Source organism: Sapajus apella, unplaced genomic scaffold, assembly GCF_009761245.1.
Source record: "Sapajus apella isolate SASKATOON/1434 unplaced genomic scaffold, GSC_monkey_1.0 scaffold58, whole genome shotgun sequence".
Taxonomy (NCBI): domain Eukaryota; kingdom Metazoa; phylum Chordata; class Mammalia; order Primates; family Cebidae; genus Sapajus; species Sapajus apella.
The window spans coordinates 6,293,295-6,312,374 of record NW_022436998.1 but is presented as its reverse complement, the minus strand read 5'-3'; the positions used below and the strand labels follow the sequence as shown (position 1 = coordinate 6,312,374).

General features: G+C 40.6%; 1 protein-coding gene, 2 long non-coding RNA genes and 1 pseudogene across 5 annotated transcripts in view; 2 read left to right on the top strand and 2 right to left on the bottom strand.

Moving 5' to 3' along the window:
• The window catches only part of LOC116528360, a 26,652-nt gene extending 8,949 nt beyond the window's left edge, over positions 1–17,703 (bottom strand). The window contains exon 1 of one of the 2 annotated variants that reach the window (XR_004258996.1): positions 16,788–17,703. This is a non-coding gene — a long non-coding RNA (uncharacterized LOC116528360). Of the gene's footprint in view, positions 1–3,768; positions 3,802–16,787 lie in introns of those variants that run through there. The other variant, XR_004258998.1, reaches the window with a different exon arrangement.
• Positions 2,746–3,193, bottom strand: LOC116528359 (annotated as a pseudogene).
• On the top strand, positions 4,297–16,275 carry IFIT3 (interferon induced protein with tetratricopeptide repeats 3). 2 transcript variants are annotated; one of them, XM_032245586.1, is made up of 2 exons: positions 4,297–4,556; positions 13,143–16,275. In XM_032245586.1, exons 1-2 carry the CDS (start codon positions 4,552–4,554, stop codon positions 14,671–14,673), a joined length of 1,536 nt encoding a protein of 511 aa, XP_032101477.1. In that variant the 5' UTR covers positions 4,297–4,551; the 3' UTR covers positions 14,674–16,275. The 2 variants fall into 2 exon arrangements, with proteins under 2 accessions (XP_032101477.1, XP_032101476.1); XM_032245585.1 differs by lacking the exon at positions 4,297–4,556 and adding an exon at positions 8,491–8,612.
• LOC116528361 lies at positions 4,626–6,836 on the top strand. The gene is made up of 2 exons (XR_004258999.1): positions 4,626–5,386; positions 5,426–6,836. It is a non-coding gene; the product is annotated as an uncharacterized LOC116528361 (long non-coding RNA).
• Positions 17,704–19,080: the final 1,377 nt, after the last annotated feature.

Sequence of the window (19,080 nt, the reverse complement as noted above, 5' to 3'; positions counted from 1 at the left end):
GTGGAACCAACCCAAATGCCCATCAATGATAGACTGGACAGGGAAAATGTGGCACATATATACCGTGGAATATTATGCAGCCACCAAAAACGATGAGTTTGTGTCCTTTGTAGGGACATGGATGAACCTGGAAACCATCATTCTCAGCAAACTGACACAAGAGCAGAAAATCAAACATCGCATGTTCTCACTCATAGGTGGTGTTGAACAATGAGAACACATGGACACAGGGAGGGGAGCACTACACACTGGGGTCTGTTGCGGGGAAAATAGAGGAAGGACAGCGAGGGGTGGGGAGTTGGGGAAAGATAGCATGGGGAGAAATGCCAGATATAGGTGATGGGGAGGAAGGCAGCAAATCACACTGCCATGTGTGTACCTATGCAACAATCTTGCATGTTCTTCACATGTGTCCCAAAACCTAAAATGCAATTAAAAAAATAAAAATAAAAATAAAAATAAAAAAGTAGTGGGCAAAGGACATGAACAGACACTTTTCAAAAGAAGACATGCATGCGGCCAACAAGAATATGAAAAAAATACCCAATATCACTAATCATTAGAAAAATGCAAATCAAAACCTCAATGAGATAACATGTCATGCCAGTCAGAATGACTACTATTAAAACGTAAAAAAATAATAATAATAACAGATGCTGGTGAAGTTACAGAGGAAAGGGAATATTTATAAACTGCTGGTGGGCCTATAAATTAGTTCAGTCATTATGGAAAGCAATGTGGCAATTTCTCAAAGAACTTAAAACAGAAGTACCATTCAACCCAGCAATCCCATTGTTGGGTACATATCCAGAGGAATATAAATCAGTGTGCCATAAAGACACATGCACACATATGTTCATCACAGAACTATTCACAATAGCAAAGACATGGACTCAGTCTAAATGCCCATCAACAGAAGACTGGATAAGGAAAATGTGGTACATATACACCATGGAATATTATGCAGTCACAAAAAAAAGAATGAGATCATGTCCTTGGCAGCAACAGGAATGGAACTGGAGGCCATTATCCTAAGTAAACTAATGCAAAAAGAGAAAACCAAATACTGCATGTTCTCACTTATAAGTGTAAACTGAACATTATGGACACAAAGGGGAACAGACACTGGGGCCTACTTGAGGGTGAAGAGTGGGAGAAGGGAGAGGATTGAAAAACTACCTATCATGCACTATGCTTATTACCTGGGTGACTAAATAATATGTACAATAAACCCTCATGACATGCAATTTACCTAAATAACAAACCTGTATATGTACCCCGAACCTAAAATAAAAGTTTTTAAAAAAACCCCAAAACCCTACAATGAGATATGATCTTACTCTAGTTAAAATTGCTTTTATCCAAAAGACAAGCAAAAACAAATGCTAGAAAGGATGTGGAGAAAAGGGAACCCTTGTACATTTTTGGTGGGAATGTAAACTATTATAACCACTATGGATAACAGTTTGGAGTTTCCTCAAAAAAACTAAAAATAGAACTACCACATGATCCATTAATCCTACTGCCAGGAATATATCAAAAAGAAAGGAAATCAGTACATCAAGGAGACACCTGCACTCCCATGTTCATGTTTACTGCAGCACTACTCACAATAGCCAAGATTTGGAAGCTACCTAAGTGTCCATCAGCAGAAGAATGGATAATGAAAATGTGGTACATTTACACAATGGAGTACTATTCAGCCATAAACAGAATGAGATCCTGTCATTTGCAGCAACATATATGGAACTGGAGGTCATTATAAGTGAATTAAGCCAGGTACAGAAAGACAAATTTTACATATTCTCACTTGTTTGTGGAAGCTAAAAATATTAAGACAATTGAACTCAAGGAGGTAGAGATTAGAATGATGATTAGAGGCTGGGAAGAGTAGTAGTGGGGGAAGTGGGGATTGCTACTGGTTACAAAAATATACTTATGAAGAAGGAAATCAAATAATAGCAATAATAGTAAAATAAAACCTTATAATTTGCAGTTTCTAGATAATAAAGTAAATTTTGCTGTGGTGTGTGCTGTTTAATAACCTAACCCTTAGCTCTGCTTAAAATTAAGTAACTCCCTGTAAAACCTACTTTATCTCTTCTACCCACATTCTTGGCAAAGTTCCCAGGCATCTCAAGACTCCTCTTCTTGCTGCCCAGCTGCAAGGTCACAGGGTGAGATAACACCTAAAGAATGTACAACGTGCTTCTCAAAATGCTGTTTTTCAAATGTAACGTACATCACAAGACATATTACAAATTAATTAACTGTTTTTTGTTCTGGCTTCCGTAAACCTATTAGCTGCTACATCATCCTGGATGTATAAAAAGTACCCCATTTTCTTTCTCTTTTGCTCAGCCTTGGAATGCTAATCCACTGAGCCGGTGGCCACATTAATAAAATCTTCCTGTTTCACCCATTGGTTTCTCCAGTCTCCTGAATATTCTGCAATACTTACATAAAATTAATAAGATCTATTGTCTCTTAGAACAAAAGGATGGCTACAGTCAACAATAATTTATTGGACATTTCAAAATAACTAAAATAGTATAATTGGATTGTCTGTAACACAAAGAATAAATAAATGTTTGAGGTGATTTACTCTGATGTGACTAGTAAGCATTGTATGCTTTTTTTTTTATTTTGCATAACAAGTTTATTTTTTTAAAGGCCTATAGACAATAAACAAAGTAAATAATCAGATCTTAACTTCTGTCCTAGAATTGTTAAGTTCTAGTCTATAAGCACTTTTAGTTCAATAATCGTCATCTTCATCAGAGTCCATTACCTTTCTTCTGTTGAATTTCACTGTTGTTGTCTTTTCTCTTTGCTGGCTTACTTTTTTAAGGATTTCTATTAAACCTTGTTCCGATACCTTCTCACTTATTTGTCCATATCTTGCCATCTGTATAAGGTAATTCTCTACTGCTTTAGTTTTTTCAGGCTTTACAAGTGCCAAGTTACTTAACCTGGCCCGGGCTGACTGATCCAGCACTTGGGCTAAGATAGTTTCTCATTTCTGCTTCCCTGTGCTTTGCTTCCTGTTGTGCCGCATCGCCAGGATCCCCGTGCTTGGCCTGCAGCTCCGCCAGCCTCTGCCTCCTCAGCGCCTCCAGCTCCTCTTCCGCCATGGCACGGCGTCCGCGGTGGAGCAGCCGCCGTCACTCAGCCGCATTGTATGCTTATATCAAAATATCTCATATACCTTCTACATGTCTACAAAAATTTTTAAAAATAAGAATTGGCTTAAAAAATGCAGTTTCCTGGGCCCCACCCTAGACTGATGGTCAGATTCCTAATGTTGAAGAAAAAAGTCAAACTATAAAATATTTGAAAAGATTTATTCTAAAGCCAAATATGAGTGACCTATGGCCTGTGACACAGCCCTCAGGAGATCCTGAGAATAGGTGTCCAAGGTACCCAGGCCACAACTTGGTTTTATACATTTTAGGGAGACATAAGGCATCAATCAATACATGTAAGGTGTACATTGTTTAGGTCCAGAAAGATGGGACAATTGGAAAAACGGAAGTGGGGCAGCTTCCAAGTCATAGGCAGATTCAAAGATTTTCTGATTGACAATTAGTTGAAAGAGTTATTATCAATAGAAAGGAATGATTAGGTTACAATAAGGTGTTGTGGAGACCAAGATTATGCAGATGAAGACTCCAGGTAGCAGGCTTCAGAGAAATGTTTCTCTGAAGGTTGTAAATGTTTCTTATCACACTTAAATAGTGTATTCTGGCTGGGCAAGGTGGCTTACACCTGTAATCCCAGCACTTTGGGAGGCCGAGGTGGGTGGATCACCTGGGGTCAGGAGTTCAAGACCAGCCTGACCAACATGGCGATAACTCGTCTCTACTAAAAACACAAAAATAGCCAGGCATGGTGTTGTGTACCTGTAATCCCAGCTACTGAAGAGGCTGAGGCAAGAGAACCATTTGAATCCAGAAGGCAGAGGTTGCAGTGAGTCAAGATCACACCACTGCACTCCAGCCTGGATGACAGAGTAAGACTCTGTCTCAAGAAAAAGAAAAAAAAAAAAAAAAAAAAGAGGGTGCTCTATCAGTAATTTCAAAAGGAAAGAGGGTGTAATGAGGCATATCCAGCATCCCCTTCCTATCAGTTTTCAGGTTAACTTTGGAATCTTCTTGGACAAAAGCAGGGGTCCATTCACATGGTTGGTGAGGGTGGCCTTAGAATTTAATTTTTTTGGTTTACATTAGGAATGCTTCCACATTCTCTCAAACAAATTTTTGTCATGGTTTTAAACAGTGTACTCTGGCTAAGCCATTGCAGTTCTCAAGCTGTTAGGTTTCATTTTTCTCCTCCTGAGGATTCTAAATCAGTTTCACTTTTCAGTTTCCTCTTCCCTGCCCTAAAGGCAATTACTCAGAAACAGGGAGAAAACATCAGCTGATGCATTCCCCATTCTCCCACCCCTTTTTATAGTTCCGTTAGTATTTACTTGAGGCAGACAGGAAGACTTCTGAAGAACATCAGCCTGGTCACCAGCGTTTTGGAACAACAGAGAAGCAGAGGACAGTCATGAGGTCAGTGAAATAAGAATGCACAGTCATGTTTGTTTTTGTGTGTAAATTGTAAGCTGAGCTTTTTACCGTGCAGGCAAGTTCCTGAATTGTTCTAATGTTTATAGATTCAATATGTCTTTAACAGTTTGAGCATTTGTAAAATCTTTGAGGCTTTTTTTCCTGTGGCTTTTTCTGGTGCACACACAGGCTCCTTAAGTTTCTGAAACTGTTCCCTAAGGAGCTATGTAAGGGGGAGGCAGAGCGGGGAATGCATCAGCAGATGTTTCTAGAGCTATTTCCTGCGATGAGAGGAAGGATTGGCAGGAGCAGTGTGTTTCATTCAGCCACAAACTTTGCTGATTCAAGGGTAGACCTAAGGGAATTACTCTTTATGGGCTTTTCTGGTATTGTCATTTTGTTTGAAAAGACTAAGTCATGGGTTTTTTAATTGTAATTTTTAAAGGAGGCATTTATTTTCAACAGATATTGTGAAATATAAAATCAGTACTGCAAACCCACTCACGAAAAGGGCAATTTTGCCCTAAAACGTTGCATTACTAAGGTGGGAAGTAGAAGAAACAATTCTTACAAATGGGCGTTTTTGTCATTTCTTATATAAAAACAAATCCAAAGCTTGGCATTTGTTTTTATTGACATAGTAGAAGCTGGTCAGCAGCAGAAAATAATTTCTTCTTAAAAACATAATGACCTAATCTCTTATCTAATACTGGTCTAGTCTCTAATGATGGAAAGCAGATCCGTAGTTGCCTGGAGGTGGTAAAGATTGAGTAGGAAGGCTTCCTAAAGAATATTTTGGAATCATAGGAATAGTCTATAGGGAGGTAATGGCAGTGGCTACATAAGCATAAACATTTATCAAAACTTATCAGACTATACACTGAAAATGGGTGCATCTTGTTGTATGTAAAGTATAATCTCAGTAAACTTGATTTTTAAATATAAATATTGACCTCCTGGAGTTTAGGGAGAACTAAGAGAAAAGGATGTGTTTCCCACCAAGCATAAATGGGGAAGAAGTGAGGAGATGAGATTGCCACGGAGGGAAGACCCCATGGACCATTCAGGGGTGGAGAAAAGGAAAACTGGTTTCCCTACCTTCTGCCCCAAGGACTTAAAACTGCTCTGCAATGTCATGTTTGGGGATGGGATGGGTAAGAGGAATTCACTGCCAAATACCTCATGCTACCCCTTTTATATAGAGTAAGTTTCTGGTCAAGAGTGATGTAAATTGTGTCTGTGTGAGTGGGGTTGACCAGAAAGCCAGGCACTACCCAGCATCTTAGTAGTCAGCTTGCAGGAGAGGTTTTACAGTGTCCTGTCTTTAGGTGTGTCTACAGCCAGGGACCTGAGGAGGTCTGGCAGGGGAGCGGTCTCTGAACTATGCTGGACTCAAGTTCACATCAAGGTGCTCCTATTTCCAGAGGCTGTAGGAACAGGAGAAAGCTGAGCTACTCCTCCCCAGCAGTGCTAAAAATTTCCAAATGAGAAAATCACCTAGAGAACTCCCTGGCACCTGCCAGCTGATGGGCATCTTTCTCTGCCGCATCCACTGAGGAACTGTTACCCCCTTGACACACTCACAAATTCACTTAAAATTATAACACAAATATATTAATACCAACAATCATGGTGGTAACATTTCTTCGTGATCTGTAGTTAGTGGGCACTGTGTTAAGTGCTTTTTACACATGACCTCATATCACCTTTCCAACAGCCCTGGGAAGTAAGAGCTATTATTTCTACTATTAGTCTCATTTTCTTGAGGAGCCAAATGGGGCTTAGAAGAGCAAATTACTTGCCCAAAACATCAGACAGGGAACAGGTGTCAGAGCAGTGTCATTAATGGAAGCGCCAAACTCTATTGCTGATCATCTCTGTGCCCAAAGGCCAAAAGGTGAAAAGATCTTAATGCTTTCAACTATGCTCACTTTAAAGAGGGGGCCAGGGACGGGCTTCCTATCTGGAGAGTGAGGGCTGGCCTTCGATGGTTACCCACCCCTTAGAGTGGCCAAAGCCAGAGCTGAACTCAGATCTTGGAGGAGGGTGTAAGTGGATCTCCCCAGGGTATAATTTTCTATTATTTGGATGGAGGGGAAAAGGAAACTCATCCTAAGGCATTTTAAGGATATGGGAATGAGGCTCAGTGATGTGACTCAAGAACTAGTCAAAGAGGTCACTGAAATCCAGGTGTCCTGTGGTTTTTCCCTTCACTTAAGATTGTCTGATAACGCTGTTTAATTCACCACATTAGCTCCACAAATAAAGGGGAAAGCTGCTTTTTAAAATACGTCTATGACAGCACTTCTCAAAATGTGGTACAGGAATTCCTGCCACTGAATTTCCAAGGTACTTGTGAAAACTCAGGTTTCTAAGCTCACATCAGATTCACTGCACCAGAATCTCTGGGAGTAGGACCTTGTAATCTGTACGGTCAACATACAATAATCAGAAGGCTCAGGATCCAGTTAAAAGAGTGTATTCAAGTGAAAAGTTGAGGGCAGCAGTCCCAGGAGTAGAGCTACACCCAAGAATGGTGGACAGTACTTCCAGTGTTGAGAAAAATGAGGACTGTTTACATAGGCAAAGACAGAGGTGTTGAACAGAGTTATAACTTTTGTTGTTGTTGTTGTTATTGTTTTTGAGACAGGGTCTCACTCTGTCACCCAGGCTAGAGTGCAGTGGCCTGATCATGACTCACTGCAGCCTTGGACTTCTGGACTCAAGGGATTCTCCTACCCCAGCCTCCCAAGTAGCTAGGACTATAGGAGCATGCCACCACACCTTGTTAATTTTTTGTATTTTTAGTAGAGATGGGGTTTTGCCATGTTAGTCAGGTTGGTCTTGAACTCCTGACCTCAAGTGATGCACTCACCTTGGCCTCCTAAAGTGCTGGTATTATAGGCATGAACCACCATGCCTGGCCAACATTTTCCTTACAGAGGCTAATATATAGATAGACAGTTTGATTGGCTACTATAGATTACGGTCCAAGGGAATCGCTTAATATTCTTTTGTAAAAAGGTTAACATGGTTGGTGGCGGTTGCTATGCCCCTAATCCCAACGCTTTGGGAGGCTGAGGAAGGCAAATGCTTGAGCTCAAGAGTTGGAGACCAGCCTAGGCAACATAGTGAGACCCTGTCTCTACGAAAAATACAAACATCAGCCAGAAGTGGTGGCATGTGTCTATAGTCTCATTAACTGGAGGTTATTTTATTTTTGTTTTTTTTTTTAGGTCTCACTTTGTTGCCAACATGGGTCTTGAGCTCCTGGACTCAAGCAATCCTCCTGCCTCAGCCTCCCAAAGTGCTGGGATTACAGGCTTAGTCACTGTGCCCAGGCCCAAGCTTTGCTTTATTTTAACATCCTTCCCACCCCTGAAATGTGAAGGAGGGATTTCTTCCTTCACATTACAGACATACAATGCAGGAAGCCTTATATGCATGAGGTAGGAGGATCACTTGAGCCTGGGAGGCAGAGGTTGCAGTAAGCTGAGATAGTGCCTCTGCACTCCAGCCCAGGTGACAGAGTGAGATCCTGTCTCAAAAAAAAAAAAAAAAAAAAAGGTGTCTATTTCCACAACATGCGGTCTAGGTTTTAATAAAGATAAGGAGTCTGGTTAACGTGTAACCTCTCACCACACAGGTCAGAAAGCAGCAGTCATGCACCTGAGAATAAAAAACGGTTGTGTTACGAGAGTCAGTTTTCAGGGCTTAACTTTTTGCCTCTTGACATAATAAATTTGGAAGGTTCTAAAAGGTTATTTTCTCTTTACAGTGCCTTTTTACAACTTTCAAACCACAGTTTTCTGAATCTGTCTGGAACATATTCCCAGTGTGAGTGAGCTCAGTTCTCACAGATTCAGTTTCAGTTTCCCCACAACAGGAATCTTCATAGGGTTTCGTCAGTTTCACTTTCCTTTTCCATTTCATAAAAGCACAGACCTAACAGCACCCTGGGCAGAAACCTCTTCAGCATTTGCTTGGAACCAGTAAGCTAAAAATAAAAGCAGCCGGGACCCCAGCTTTTCAGAACTGCAGGGAAACAGCCATCATGAGGTAAATAGTTCCTGCTTTTCTGATAGGAAACTGAATTTCTTACGTACAATTTCCTGACTTATGCTATTTCAGTGTTAGCTTAGAGATTAAATATGCATTTATCTAATTCAAGCATAAGCCTATCTTACCAATTTGTGCATTTTTATTTCTGTGTGGCTTTTTGTGATGTATAGAGTCAGGCAGCCAAAGGACACAGGGAAATGGGAGCTGGGAGCTGGGAAGGGACCAGGCATATTGAGAGAGCCCCAAGACATAGTCAGTTGGAACATAACCAACATATGTGCAGGACAAGCTGCCTCAGAGATTTCCCTGGAAATACCCACTGTTACCACTTTAAGAAGGCCACTTGCTGAAAATTTCAAGATTCTACTCTAATGGCTTTGACTAGGAAGGAGATACAGCATCTACCCTGGAGTCTGTGGGCAAGACAGATGGTCATGATCTGGGTTGAGTGAGAGACTGTACCTAGGTTGATTCTGGGAATTCCTAAGGACTAGCAGTGCTAACTTTAACTGCTTTAGTACACGAAATCCCATGTCTGTAATCTGAGGCCATGGGTAATCTCTTTCAAGACCCAAGGGAATCCTGTCTCCCTAAGGTATTCTACTAGGTGCAGACCACCCAGGTAGGACTGGCATTCTACTCCCCACATTTCACCTGAACCTAGCTATTCCATATAAATAACTGTAGTCATCATTACACCTGCCTGCCTGTATTTCCTTTAAATATCTGAGTGGATTACTGTTAACTAACTTATTTATATGTATAAGGAATATTTAGAGTAACTTTCAAAAACTTATCTGAGGTAAATTATTGAGGAAGCCTTGGCAATTGGAGTATTTGTTTTAAGAAGATATAGTATCATAATGCAAACCTCCTGAACTCTGGCTCTGGGGTTCATGTTTCTTCTTATCCAGATCTTAGACCTCCCAGTCCAATATATTTTGCTCCAAATTTTACTTCAAGGAGAGATCAGGTATCAAATACTTCATCAAATTGGAGACTTTAGGGAGTAAGGCTTAAGAAAAATCAAGGGAATCAAGGGACCTGAATTCCAATTTTCAATGGCTTTCATAATCATAAAGCCACATGAATAGTTGGCTATCTTCAATAAATTGCTCCATGTTATCGTTAAAATTCTCAACCTGGCCAGCTCTGGCATGGTACAGTGTTGGTGGGGATGGAATATCCCTGAGAAATCCATATTCAGAGATCTTCCACAAGTCCAGAAATGTTCAGTGTGCTTTTGTGCTTGTCCAACACTTTCTTGAACAATTTATATCTTCTGAAGCTGATACATGACAGGGTAGAAATATGTTTCATATTGGAGGTAGAATCTTGAGCTGTTAAGTCCTTAAAATTTAGTTTGGTAAGATCGTGGTACACTGATACGTCAAAGCCCTCTTGCCTCCAAAAAAAAAAAAAAAAGAAAGAGAATGATAATGTCATCAGACATACAAGGTGGCTTCTGGTTTTGCTGAGGCAAACACATCCAACGTCATCTATCATTCTGCAGGTTCACTGGATACTCTATTAATTACTGAGTGTTCAGCTGTTATTTTCAAGCACCTATATGTACCTACAAATCTGCAGAAACATTATAGTCATCTGAAACTCACCATTTATCTCCTTTCTCCTTCTAGTCTCCCTAATTCATCTATTGGCAAAATGAACTCATGTTTTCATGACTTTATTATGACTTAGTGGCATAACAGATATAAGCACAGTTGTTCAATTATCATTGTCATAACTTTTAGTATCCACTTTTTAATAATTGCTAACTTGACTCTCAACTTATAGTCCTTCATACAGGGTAGTTAGAGCCCTCAGGTGAAGCCAAATTGAAAACCCCTAGTGCTAGGTGTGGTGGGTCACACCTGTAATCCCAACAATTTGGGATGTCAAGGAAGAAGGATTGCTTGAAACAAGGAGTTTGAGGCCACTCTGGGCAATATAGTGAGACCCTGTGTCTACAGAAAAAAGGGAAGGAAGGGAGGAAAGAAGGAAAATAGGGAGATGGGGAGAGAGGGAGGGATAGAGGGAAGGGAGGGAGGAAGGAAGGGAGGGAGGGAGGAAAGAAGGAAGGAAGGAAGGAAGGAAGGAAGGAAGGAAGGAAGGAAGGAAGGAGGGAGGGAGGGAGGGAGGGAGGGAAGGACCCTAGAATGGTAGAATCAGTAGGGAAGATACTGACACTGGAACTGTAGACAGAGACCAAGAAAAGGAAAGGAGCTGCCCCCAAATCGAGGCACCCACATAAAGAGGCTATCTGAATATAGATAGCAACTTCCCTCCTCACTCTCACTGCCTTGAGTTGATTCTGCATCTCTCACTATAAAGCATTTCATGTGCAATCATATTGGGTCAGAAATGGTTTAGATCAGCGTTACTAGAGAGAGAGACATGTAGTATAATAGATCAGTGCACTTGCAGTAGCAGTGTGGGGGCCAGTGCTGGTCCATGGTAAATCGCAAATAAAGTCAGTGGCTCCTTACAGAATCAAATGCATTCAATTTAGAGAACTTTGTTTATTCTGAGATTACTTTTTCAGTGACAATGAAAATTCTTTCTTTCTTTTATATCTTTTAAAATAAAACATTGGTCAAAATAGATGGTTGATGTCTTTTTGGATACATTTAGCAGCCCTGTTTGGTTCATAACTTTTCTCTGAAGTTGTACTTGTCTGTGAAATCCAAAAATGAGGACAACATTTGGTTTAATGATTTCTGGAGGTTCTTTCCAATCTTATGGTGCCATGAGTCACAAACTCAGAGTCTGGAACATAAAGCCCAAGCCCCAGGCAAATGTAGATATGGGAACACACTTTGAGAACTCTTGCAATGTATCCAGCTAAATAAGGCAAGCAATCTCCTTTATGTCTTCCAACTACAAAACAAAAATGTGTCCATTTTGTTTGCTGAAAAAAATTCATTCTCTCTGGGAATCTGGCTTGTGTGGTAGGGAGACTACTTCAATCACACTCAAGCTGAGCCCCAGGGGGTCTGTTTGCAAGTGGTGGAAAAGATGAAGGGAAAAATACCTAAATCACATAACATGTTGGCAGACATACCTGGGCTTTTATTTCTTTATGTGTCTCCTAACAAAACTTCAAGCACCTGGGGGGCAGAGAAGGTTGGGATAATCTCTATTTTTCTTAGTATCCATAACATCTAATAAAGTGACAAAAAGAGGTAGCCCAATTGGATAGCTAAACAAACCTTACCCAAAATGTACAAGGACTTAGAACTGGCTTGGTTTGTATGTATGTATGTATTTATGTATTTATTTATTTATTGAGACAGGGTCCTACTATATTACCCTGGCTGGAGTGCAATGTTGTGATGTCAGCTTATTGCAACTTCCACCTGCTGGGCTCAAGTGATCCTGCTGCCTCAGCCTCCTGAATAGCTGGCACTACAGGCATGTACTACCATGCCTGACTAATTTTTGTATTTTTAGTAGAGACAGACCTTCACCATGTTGTCCAGGCTGGTCTCGAATTCCTGGGCTCAAGTGATCTGCCCACCTTGGCCTCCCAAAGTGCTAGGATTACGGGGGTGAGAGTCACCACTCCTGGCCTGACTTGGTAATTGAGCAGAGTTCTCAAAGATCTCAGTTCCTGTCACTGAAGCTGTCTTCTTATCCATCTTACCTCACCTATATTTGCTTATACAACATAAGAGATGTGTTTTGTGGGTGTCTGCACAGAGCATAGCTATAGAAAAGTGAATGTATGAAGCAACTAACAATTTTTTCAACCTTGCGATGATACAAAAATGATACATTCATTCTTGTTTTTCCCTTACAATACAGTATTCCATAAGTTACATGAGACACTCAACACTTTAGTATAAAATCAACTTTGTATTAGGTGACTTTGCCCAACTATAGGCTACTATAAGGGTTCTGAGTGCATAAGCTATGGTGTTTGGTAGGTTAGATGTATTAAATGTATTTTTTGATTTGCAATATTTTCAATTTATGATGGGTTTATCAGGATGTAACCCCATCCATAAGTCAAGGAACATCTGTATAAGAGATTTATTATGTGGAATTGGCTCGTGTGATTATGGAGACTGATAAGTCCCATAATGTTGTCTGCAAGCTCGAGACTAAGGAAAGTAGAAAGTTGATGGTATAGTCCCAGTCTAAGTCTAAAGGCCTGAGAACTAGGCAAGCCAATGGTGAAAGTTCTAGTCCAAGACTAGTCCAAGGGCAGAAAAAGACCAATGTCCTAGCTCAAGCAGTCAGGTAGAGGAAGAATTCTTACTTCCTCTGCCTTTTTGTTCTATTAAGGCCCTCAATGGAATGGATGAATGCCCATCCACATTCAGGAGAGCAATCTGCTGTACTCAGTCTACCAATTCACATGTTCATGTCTTCCAGAAACAACCTCACATACACACCTAGAAATAATGTTGGATCAAATATCTGGGCATCCTGTGGCCCTGTTCAGTTGACATACAATTAATGATCACAGGATGCAATGCTTGGCAGTATACATCACAGTGACCATGTTTATTTTCTCCACAGTGAAATCACCAAGAATTCCCTGGAGAAAATCCTTCCACTGCTGAAATGCCATTTCACCTGGAAGTTATTCAAGGAAGAAAGTGTCACAAGGGATCTAGAAGATAGAGTGTGTAACCAGATTGAATTTTTAAACACGGAGTTCAAAGCTACAATGTACAATTTGTTGGCCTACATAAAACACCTAGCTGGTCAAAACGAGGCAGCCCTGGAATGCTTACGGCAAGCTGAAGAGTTAATCCAGCAAGAGCATGCTGACCAAGCAGAAATCAGAAGTCTGGTCACTTGGGGAAACTATGCCTGGGTCTACTACCATATGGGCCGACTCTCAGATGCTCAGATTTATGTTGACAAGGTGAAACAAACCTGCAAGAAATTTTCAAATCCATACAGCATTGAGTATCCTGAGCTTGACTGTGAGGAAGGGTGGACACAGCTGAAGTGTGGAAGAAATGAAAGGGCAAAGGTGTGTTTTGAGAAGGCTCTGGAAGAAAAACCCAACAACCCAGAATTCTCCTCTGGACTGGCAATTGCGATGTACCATCTGGATAATAACCCAGAGAAACAGGTCTGTGACAATGTTTTGAAGGAGGCCATAGAGCTGAGTCCTGATAACCAATATATCAAAGTTCTCTTGGCCCTCAAACTGCAGAAGATGAATAAAGAAGCTGAAGGAGAGCAGTTGGTTGAAGAAGCTCTAGAGAAGGCTCCTAGCCAAACAGATATCCTCCGCAGTGCAGCCAAATTTTACAGAAAAAAAGGTGACCTGGACAAAGCTATTGAACTGTTTCAACAGGCACTGGAATCCACACCAAACAATAGCTACCTCTATCACCAGATTGGGTGCTGCTACAAGGCTAAAGTGAGACAAATGCAGAACACAGGAGAATCTGAAGCTAGTGGAAATAAAGAGAAGATTGAAGCACTAAAGCAATATGCTATGGACTATTTGAATAAAGCTCTTGAGAAGGGAATGAATCCTCTGATTGCATACTCCGATCTTCCTGAGTTCCTGGAAGCAGAATGTTACCAGACACCATTCAATAAGGAAGTTCCTGATGCTGAGAAGCAGCAATCCCATCAGCGCTATTGCAAACTTCAGAAATGTAACGGGAAGTCTGAAGACACTGCTGTCCAACATGGTTTAGAGAATTTGTCCATAAGCAAAAAATCAACTGAGAAGGAAGAGATCAAAGACCAACCACAGAATGTATCTGAAAATTTGCTTCCACAAAACGCACCGAATTATTGGTATCTTCAAGGATTAATTCATAAGCAGAATGGAGATCTGCTGCAAGCAGCCAAATGTTATGAGAAGGAACTGGGCCGCCTGCTAAGGAATGCCCCTTCAGGCATAGGCAGTTTGTTCCTGTCAGCATCTGAGCTTGAAGATGGCAGTGAGGAAATGGGCCAGGGTGCAGGCAACTCCAATCCCAGAGAGCTCATCTCTAACTCAGAGCTCCTTAACAGAGGAGAAAGGAGAGAGGAGAAAAACAGAGCTTCAGAAGCCTGCAATGGTGGTTGTGAGGGGTAAGAGGATAGGAAGACAGGAGGCCCCAACCTGGGGTTGCTGAGCAGGGAAGTTATGCACGTTGCTTGAAGGTACATTTTTAAAGAGTTGTTTTCTCGTGTTCGTTATAGTTCATTAGAGTTACATAGTCAGAAGGGCTTGCAGCTGGTCACTAGTAGCAATAAATGCTTCAGGCCTACGTGATGCTTAGTTCTCAGTTCTCATTCAGTTCACTATATAACCCTCATTCCTGCCCTTCCTGCCAAGGGTCATAAGTGGTGACCACCTAGCAACAAAATTCATAGTCTCATCTCATTTTCATCCAGCCTTCCGGACCTTGAAGATTAACTTTTGACTAACCCTGAAATATCCCTTGCCTCACTTATGGCTTCAGCAGTGTATTTATGTGTATTCTTGATAGCAATACTGCAATCAATATGTATTGATAGTAATGCTACAATAAATCTAAACCATTTCAACTCTATCAGAATAGAGGTAATTGTGTGGTTTGTGTGTGGGACTATGACAGTAATATTAACTCCCAAAGTGTCTCCTACTAGGGACAGTGAGTAATTGCTAAGCCGTACCACGCTATTCTCGGCATGTCCATTTGAATTCCTTCCTCAGAATGAACACCCTCCCACCGTAGCCAGCCTATCCTTACATTATAGGAACTATGACTGTCTTTCCAGCTCAGGTGTCCTAGCTAAGCCCCGTGCCCAGTTAGTAGCTCAGTTGACAGGGTTGCTGTGAGCCCAGGTTAGTGCCCAGTTGACAGGGTTGCTGTAAACCCAGGAATACCTGGGCAAATGCTTCCCTGACAGAGTATGAGGGACACCAGTGTGAGGCTGGCCAAAAGGGCAGAGATCCATCCAGGTCTGCAGCAGTCCCTTTCAAACTGCCAGTGTCTGACATAGTGAGCTCCATTTGTTCAGGTAAAAGTCAGACCTGGATGGCAAATTTCTCTTAAACACATGGGGAATGGTCTCCTTGGACTTTTAAGATTTTCACCTGCAGCTCATTTTTAATTCATTCATAAATATAATATCTAGTCACAAGGGTGTAAACAGAAAAGTAAAAATATATAAATGTATAGGATGATCATTTGAACACTTTCTTTTTACATTCCTTATCCCCTAGGAATTAAGGTAATATTTGAAATAAATTCTGAAATGATTTCCTAGCTGATTTAACATCTGGAAACTTGCTTGTAGGTTGATAAGTGGCAGAAAGACTGTGACCCTAAAGGAGCTCATCTCTTTGAATTTAGAATTTAGACCCTATACCAGGAACCCACAAACATTTGCTCTCTGGTATTCACAGACATAGTATATGCACCTTGGACTACTTCCAAACTCAAAAATCTAAACCTGCTAGGGATTTTGAGTTTTGCCAAGGCATTATACCATTTAAGAGACTAATACAGTATATCATGGTGTCTATAGCTAATAATGATATGTTGCATACTTGAAAATTGCTGAGAGTAGATTTTGTGTTCTCACCACTAAAAAAAAAAAAAAGGTAAGTAGCTGAGGTAATGTGTATGTTAAGTAATTTGTTTTAGCCATTTCAGAATGTATACATATATTAAAACATGCTGTACACCATAAACATATACAATTTTTACTTGCCAACTAATTTTTTTAAATTTTTTATTAAAGAGGCTAATGTGGGGTGACTACAGTTAATGAATAAACATCCAGTAGGGCCAGCATGCCCATGCCAAGTATCCTCTGCCTGTCATCATTTATACAATAATTCTAATGAAATGCTATATGAAATGGGACAAGTTACCGAAGAACACCAGAGATGATCACCCTTAAGATATTATAAGATGGGCAGAGAGCACAGACTTCCACTCTTAACTCCTGCCCAGCCCAAGCCCCGGGACCTACTTGACAAAGTAGGAGACCCTGGTTCTTTCTAAGACTTTGGCTGACAGCAGAAATAACCTCACCATTCTCCTGCTCCTTAAACAACAGAAGATTTAGGGCAATTGTCTAATAGGAAACAGCATACCACAAATACAATTCCTGGGTTACAGCAAGCAAAGCTGCTTTTCTAATGACTCCTGTTTTCTATGCATATTCTGTGTCCAGCATCCCACCTTCCAGATGTGGTTAGAAAAGGGGTCAGACCTTAGTGAGTGCTGGTGACGTGAATTGCATGCTGCAGCACCTCATCAGCATCTTTGTCCAATTCAATTTCATGTTTTCTGCAGAATCAGGAGCCGGCCCCTCGTTCACACACATTGGTCAGACTGGGCTTGTAATAACAATTTAGACTAATCACTGACAAGCAGGGATGGGGAGCACTGAAGCCAGCTATTGGCAGTGTCCAGGAGCAGTCGGGCATTCTGCCACTGAATACTGCTTTTGTAATCTTGTCATATGACAAAGCACTATGATACTCTTGTTTTCCTTGGATTGGTTTAAGGGCTGTTGAGAAGCAGGAAATACTCTGCCATGGGAAGTCTACTGATCTGTAAAAATTTATCAAAATACACAGGAGCAGGAATGGAAAGTGGAAAAATTACAAACTGTGATGATCAGCTCCAAGAGTGTATAAGGGTAAAAAAAAAAAAAAAAAACTGTAATACCTTTCCTCACTTATTGTAAGAGTTACGGCTGACACTCCTATAATAAAACACAAGTTAAAGAGAAAAGCATAACAAATTTATTTAATAAAAGTTTTATGTGATATGAGAGCCTTCAGAAATGAAAACCCAAAGATCCAGGGAAAACTGTTTTTGTGCTTGGGCTCCATGAAGAATGAGCAGCTGTGTAGAGATGTGTTTGGATAAGAGTATGATCTAATGGTAATAGACTGGGGGTGAGGGGGAGGGATGTGTTCAAATTCTTCTTGGACTCTCTGTGTAGCATTTCTTCTTTGCAGGTATGGGGCAGGATTCCTCTGGAATAACGGTCTTCAAATGAGAAGGGAGAGAGTGACCTTCCTAAGTTTTATGGCTTGCTTTCAGGAGAGGGCTGCTAGTTTCTATTATCTGCCTTGCAGAAGAGGAATTCTAATTTATGTGGTTCACTCCAGGAGAGAAAGAAGCATGAAAGATAGGAGGGCAGGAGAAGGTCAAAGAGATCTTTCTTTGGAGGCCTTTCCAGCATCTTTCGGTTCAAAGTACTCAGCACACCAAGGCGCTATACTTTGGGGTATCATGTTCTGAGAGCCAACAGCTACAATGAAGAAGTATGAGAGCAGTCACTGAGTAGGAAGGGAGCTTTCAAATAACACAGGAGTCATAATGGAGAGCAGGGTCTGACCCTAGCAAGTGTTCCTGAGGCCTCCCAACTGCCCTATGGGGCAGTACTTATGTGTAGGACAGTAATATGAGGAGCTACACTCAGGAAGCTTCTTGATCTCAATTTTTATTATGATTAGTTTCTGATTTGGGATCTTCCTCACTTAATTAAATAACATTAGTCCAAGTATCATTCAATAAATTTTATTAATTTTTTGAAAGTGCCTTGGCTTTGGGTCTAGACCCATTTAAACCTCACCTCTACTAATTAATATCTCTACAATGTTGGAAAAAATCGCTTAACCTCTGTTATCCTAAGATATTTCTATAAAACCTGGGAATAATAAATTATACTTCACAGAAGATTAAATGTGTTTCCTAACAAGCATTATGGTAGACCAGATATACGCAGAAGAAAAAGCCCGTGTAACACAATAAAAAACGCTGTATAATCTGCAAAACTTTTTAAATGTATAGCTGCATTTAAAAGACAGTAAGGAATTCCATGGATTGCAGAAATGACAGGAATGTGAAAATCCACCAGAATAAGCAAGTGTTCATTTGTGCTGGTGATCTACATCACTTGCTGGTGGCCTACATTACATTATGAAGGAGATAGAAGACAGCCTGGGACCTGCACATGATACATTATATAATAGAACCCACGTAAAGCCAGGACCCATTCAGAGGTTAAACTGGAGAACAAACACCTTGCAGACCTAAATGATGGGGATACACATGCCTGTTTTTGGCTCTGGCCCTAAGTAAAGCAGAGAGAAAACAAAGTCTGTGATAATTTCTAATCTTAAGCCAAGAAGCATTATTCTTTTGGGCTGACATTCTCACTATCTATGTGGCAAAAAAAAAAGCAGAAAATTTCATTTTAAGCAATTCTGGCTTGGTAATGTTCCCATGCATCTAAGAAAAGCAAATAAAAACACCCCTCAAAAGGAAATACTTATACTTTTTACATAATTCCCAAATAATTTCCAAGTTTGATAAAGTTCCAAGGAATATTAGGTCATAATGCAAAATCAATGAATACACACAAATAAATAAGCCACAATGTGCAAAAGTTGCCAGGTAATAAACTATAAGCCTGAGCAACAAAACTGTAGATATTCTAATTGAATAGAGAATATAAAAGAATGTATTCAGTACACCTTGGGAGGCCC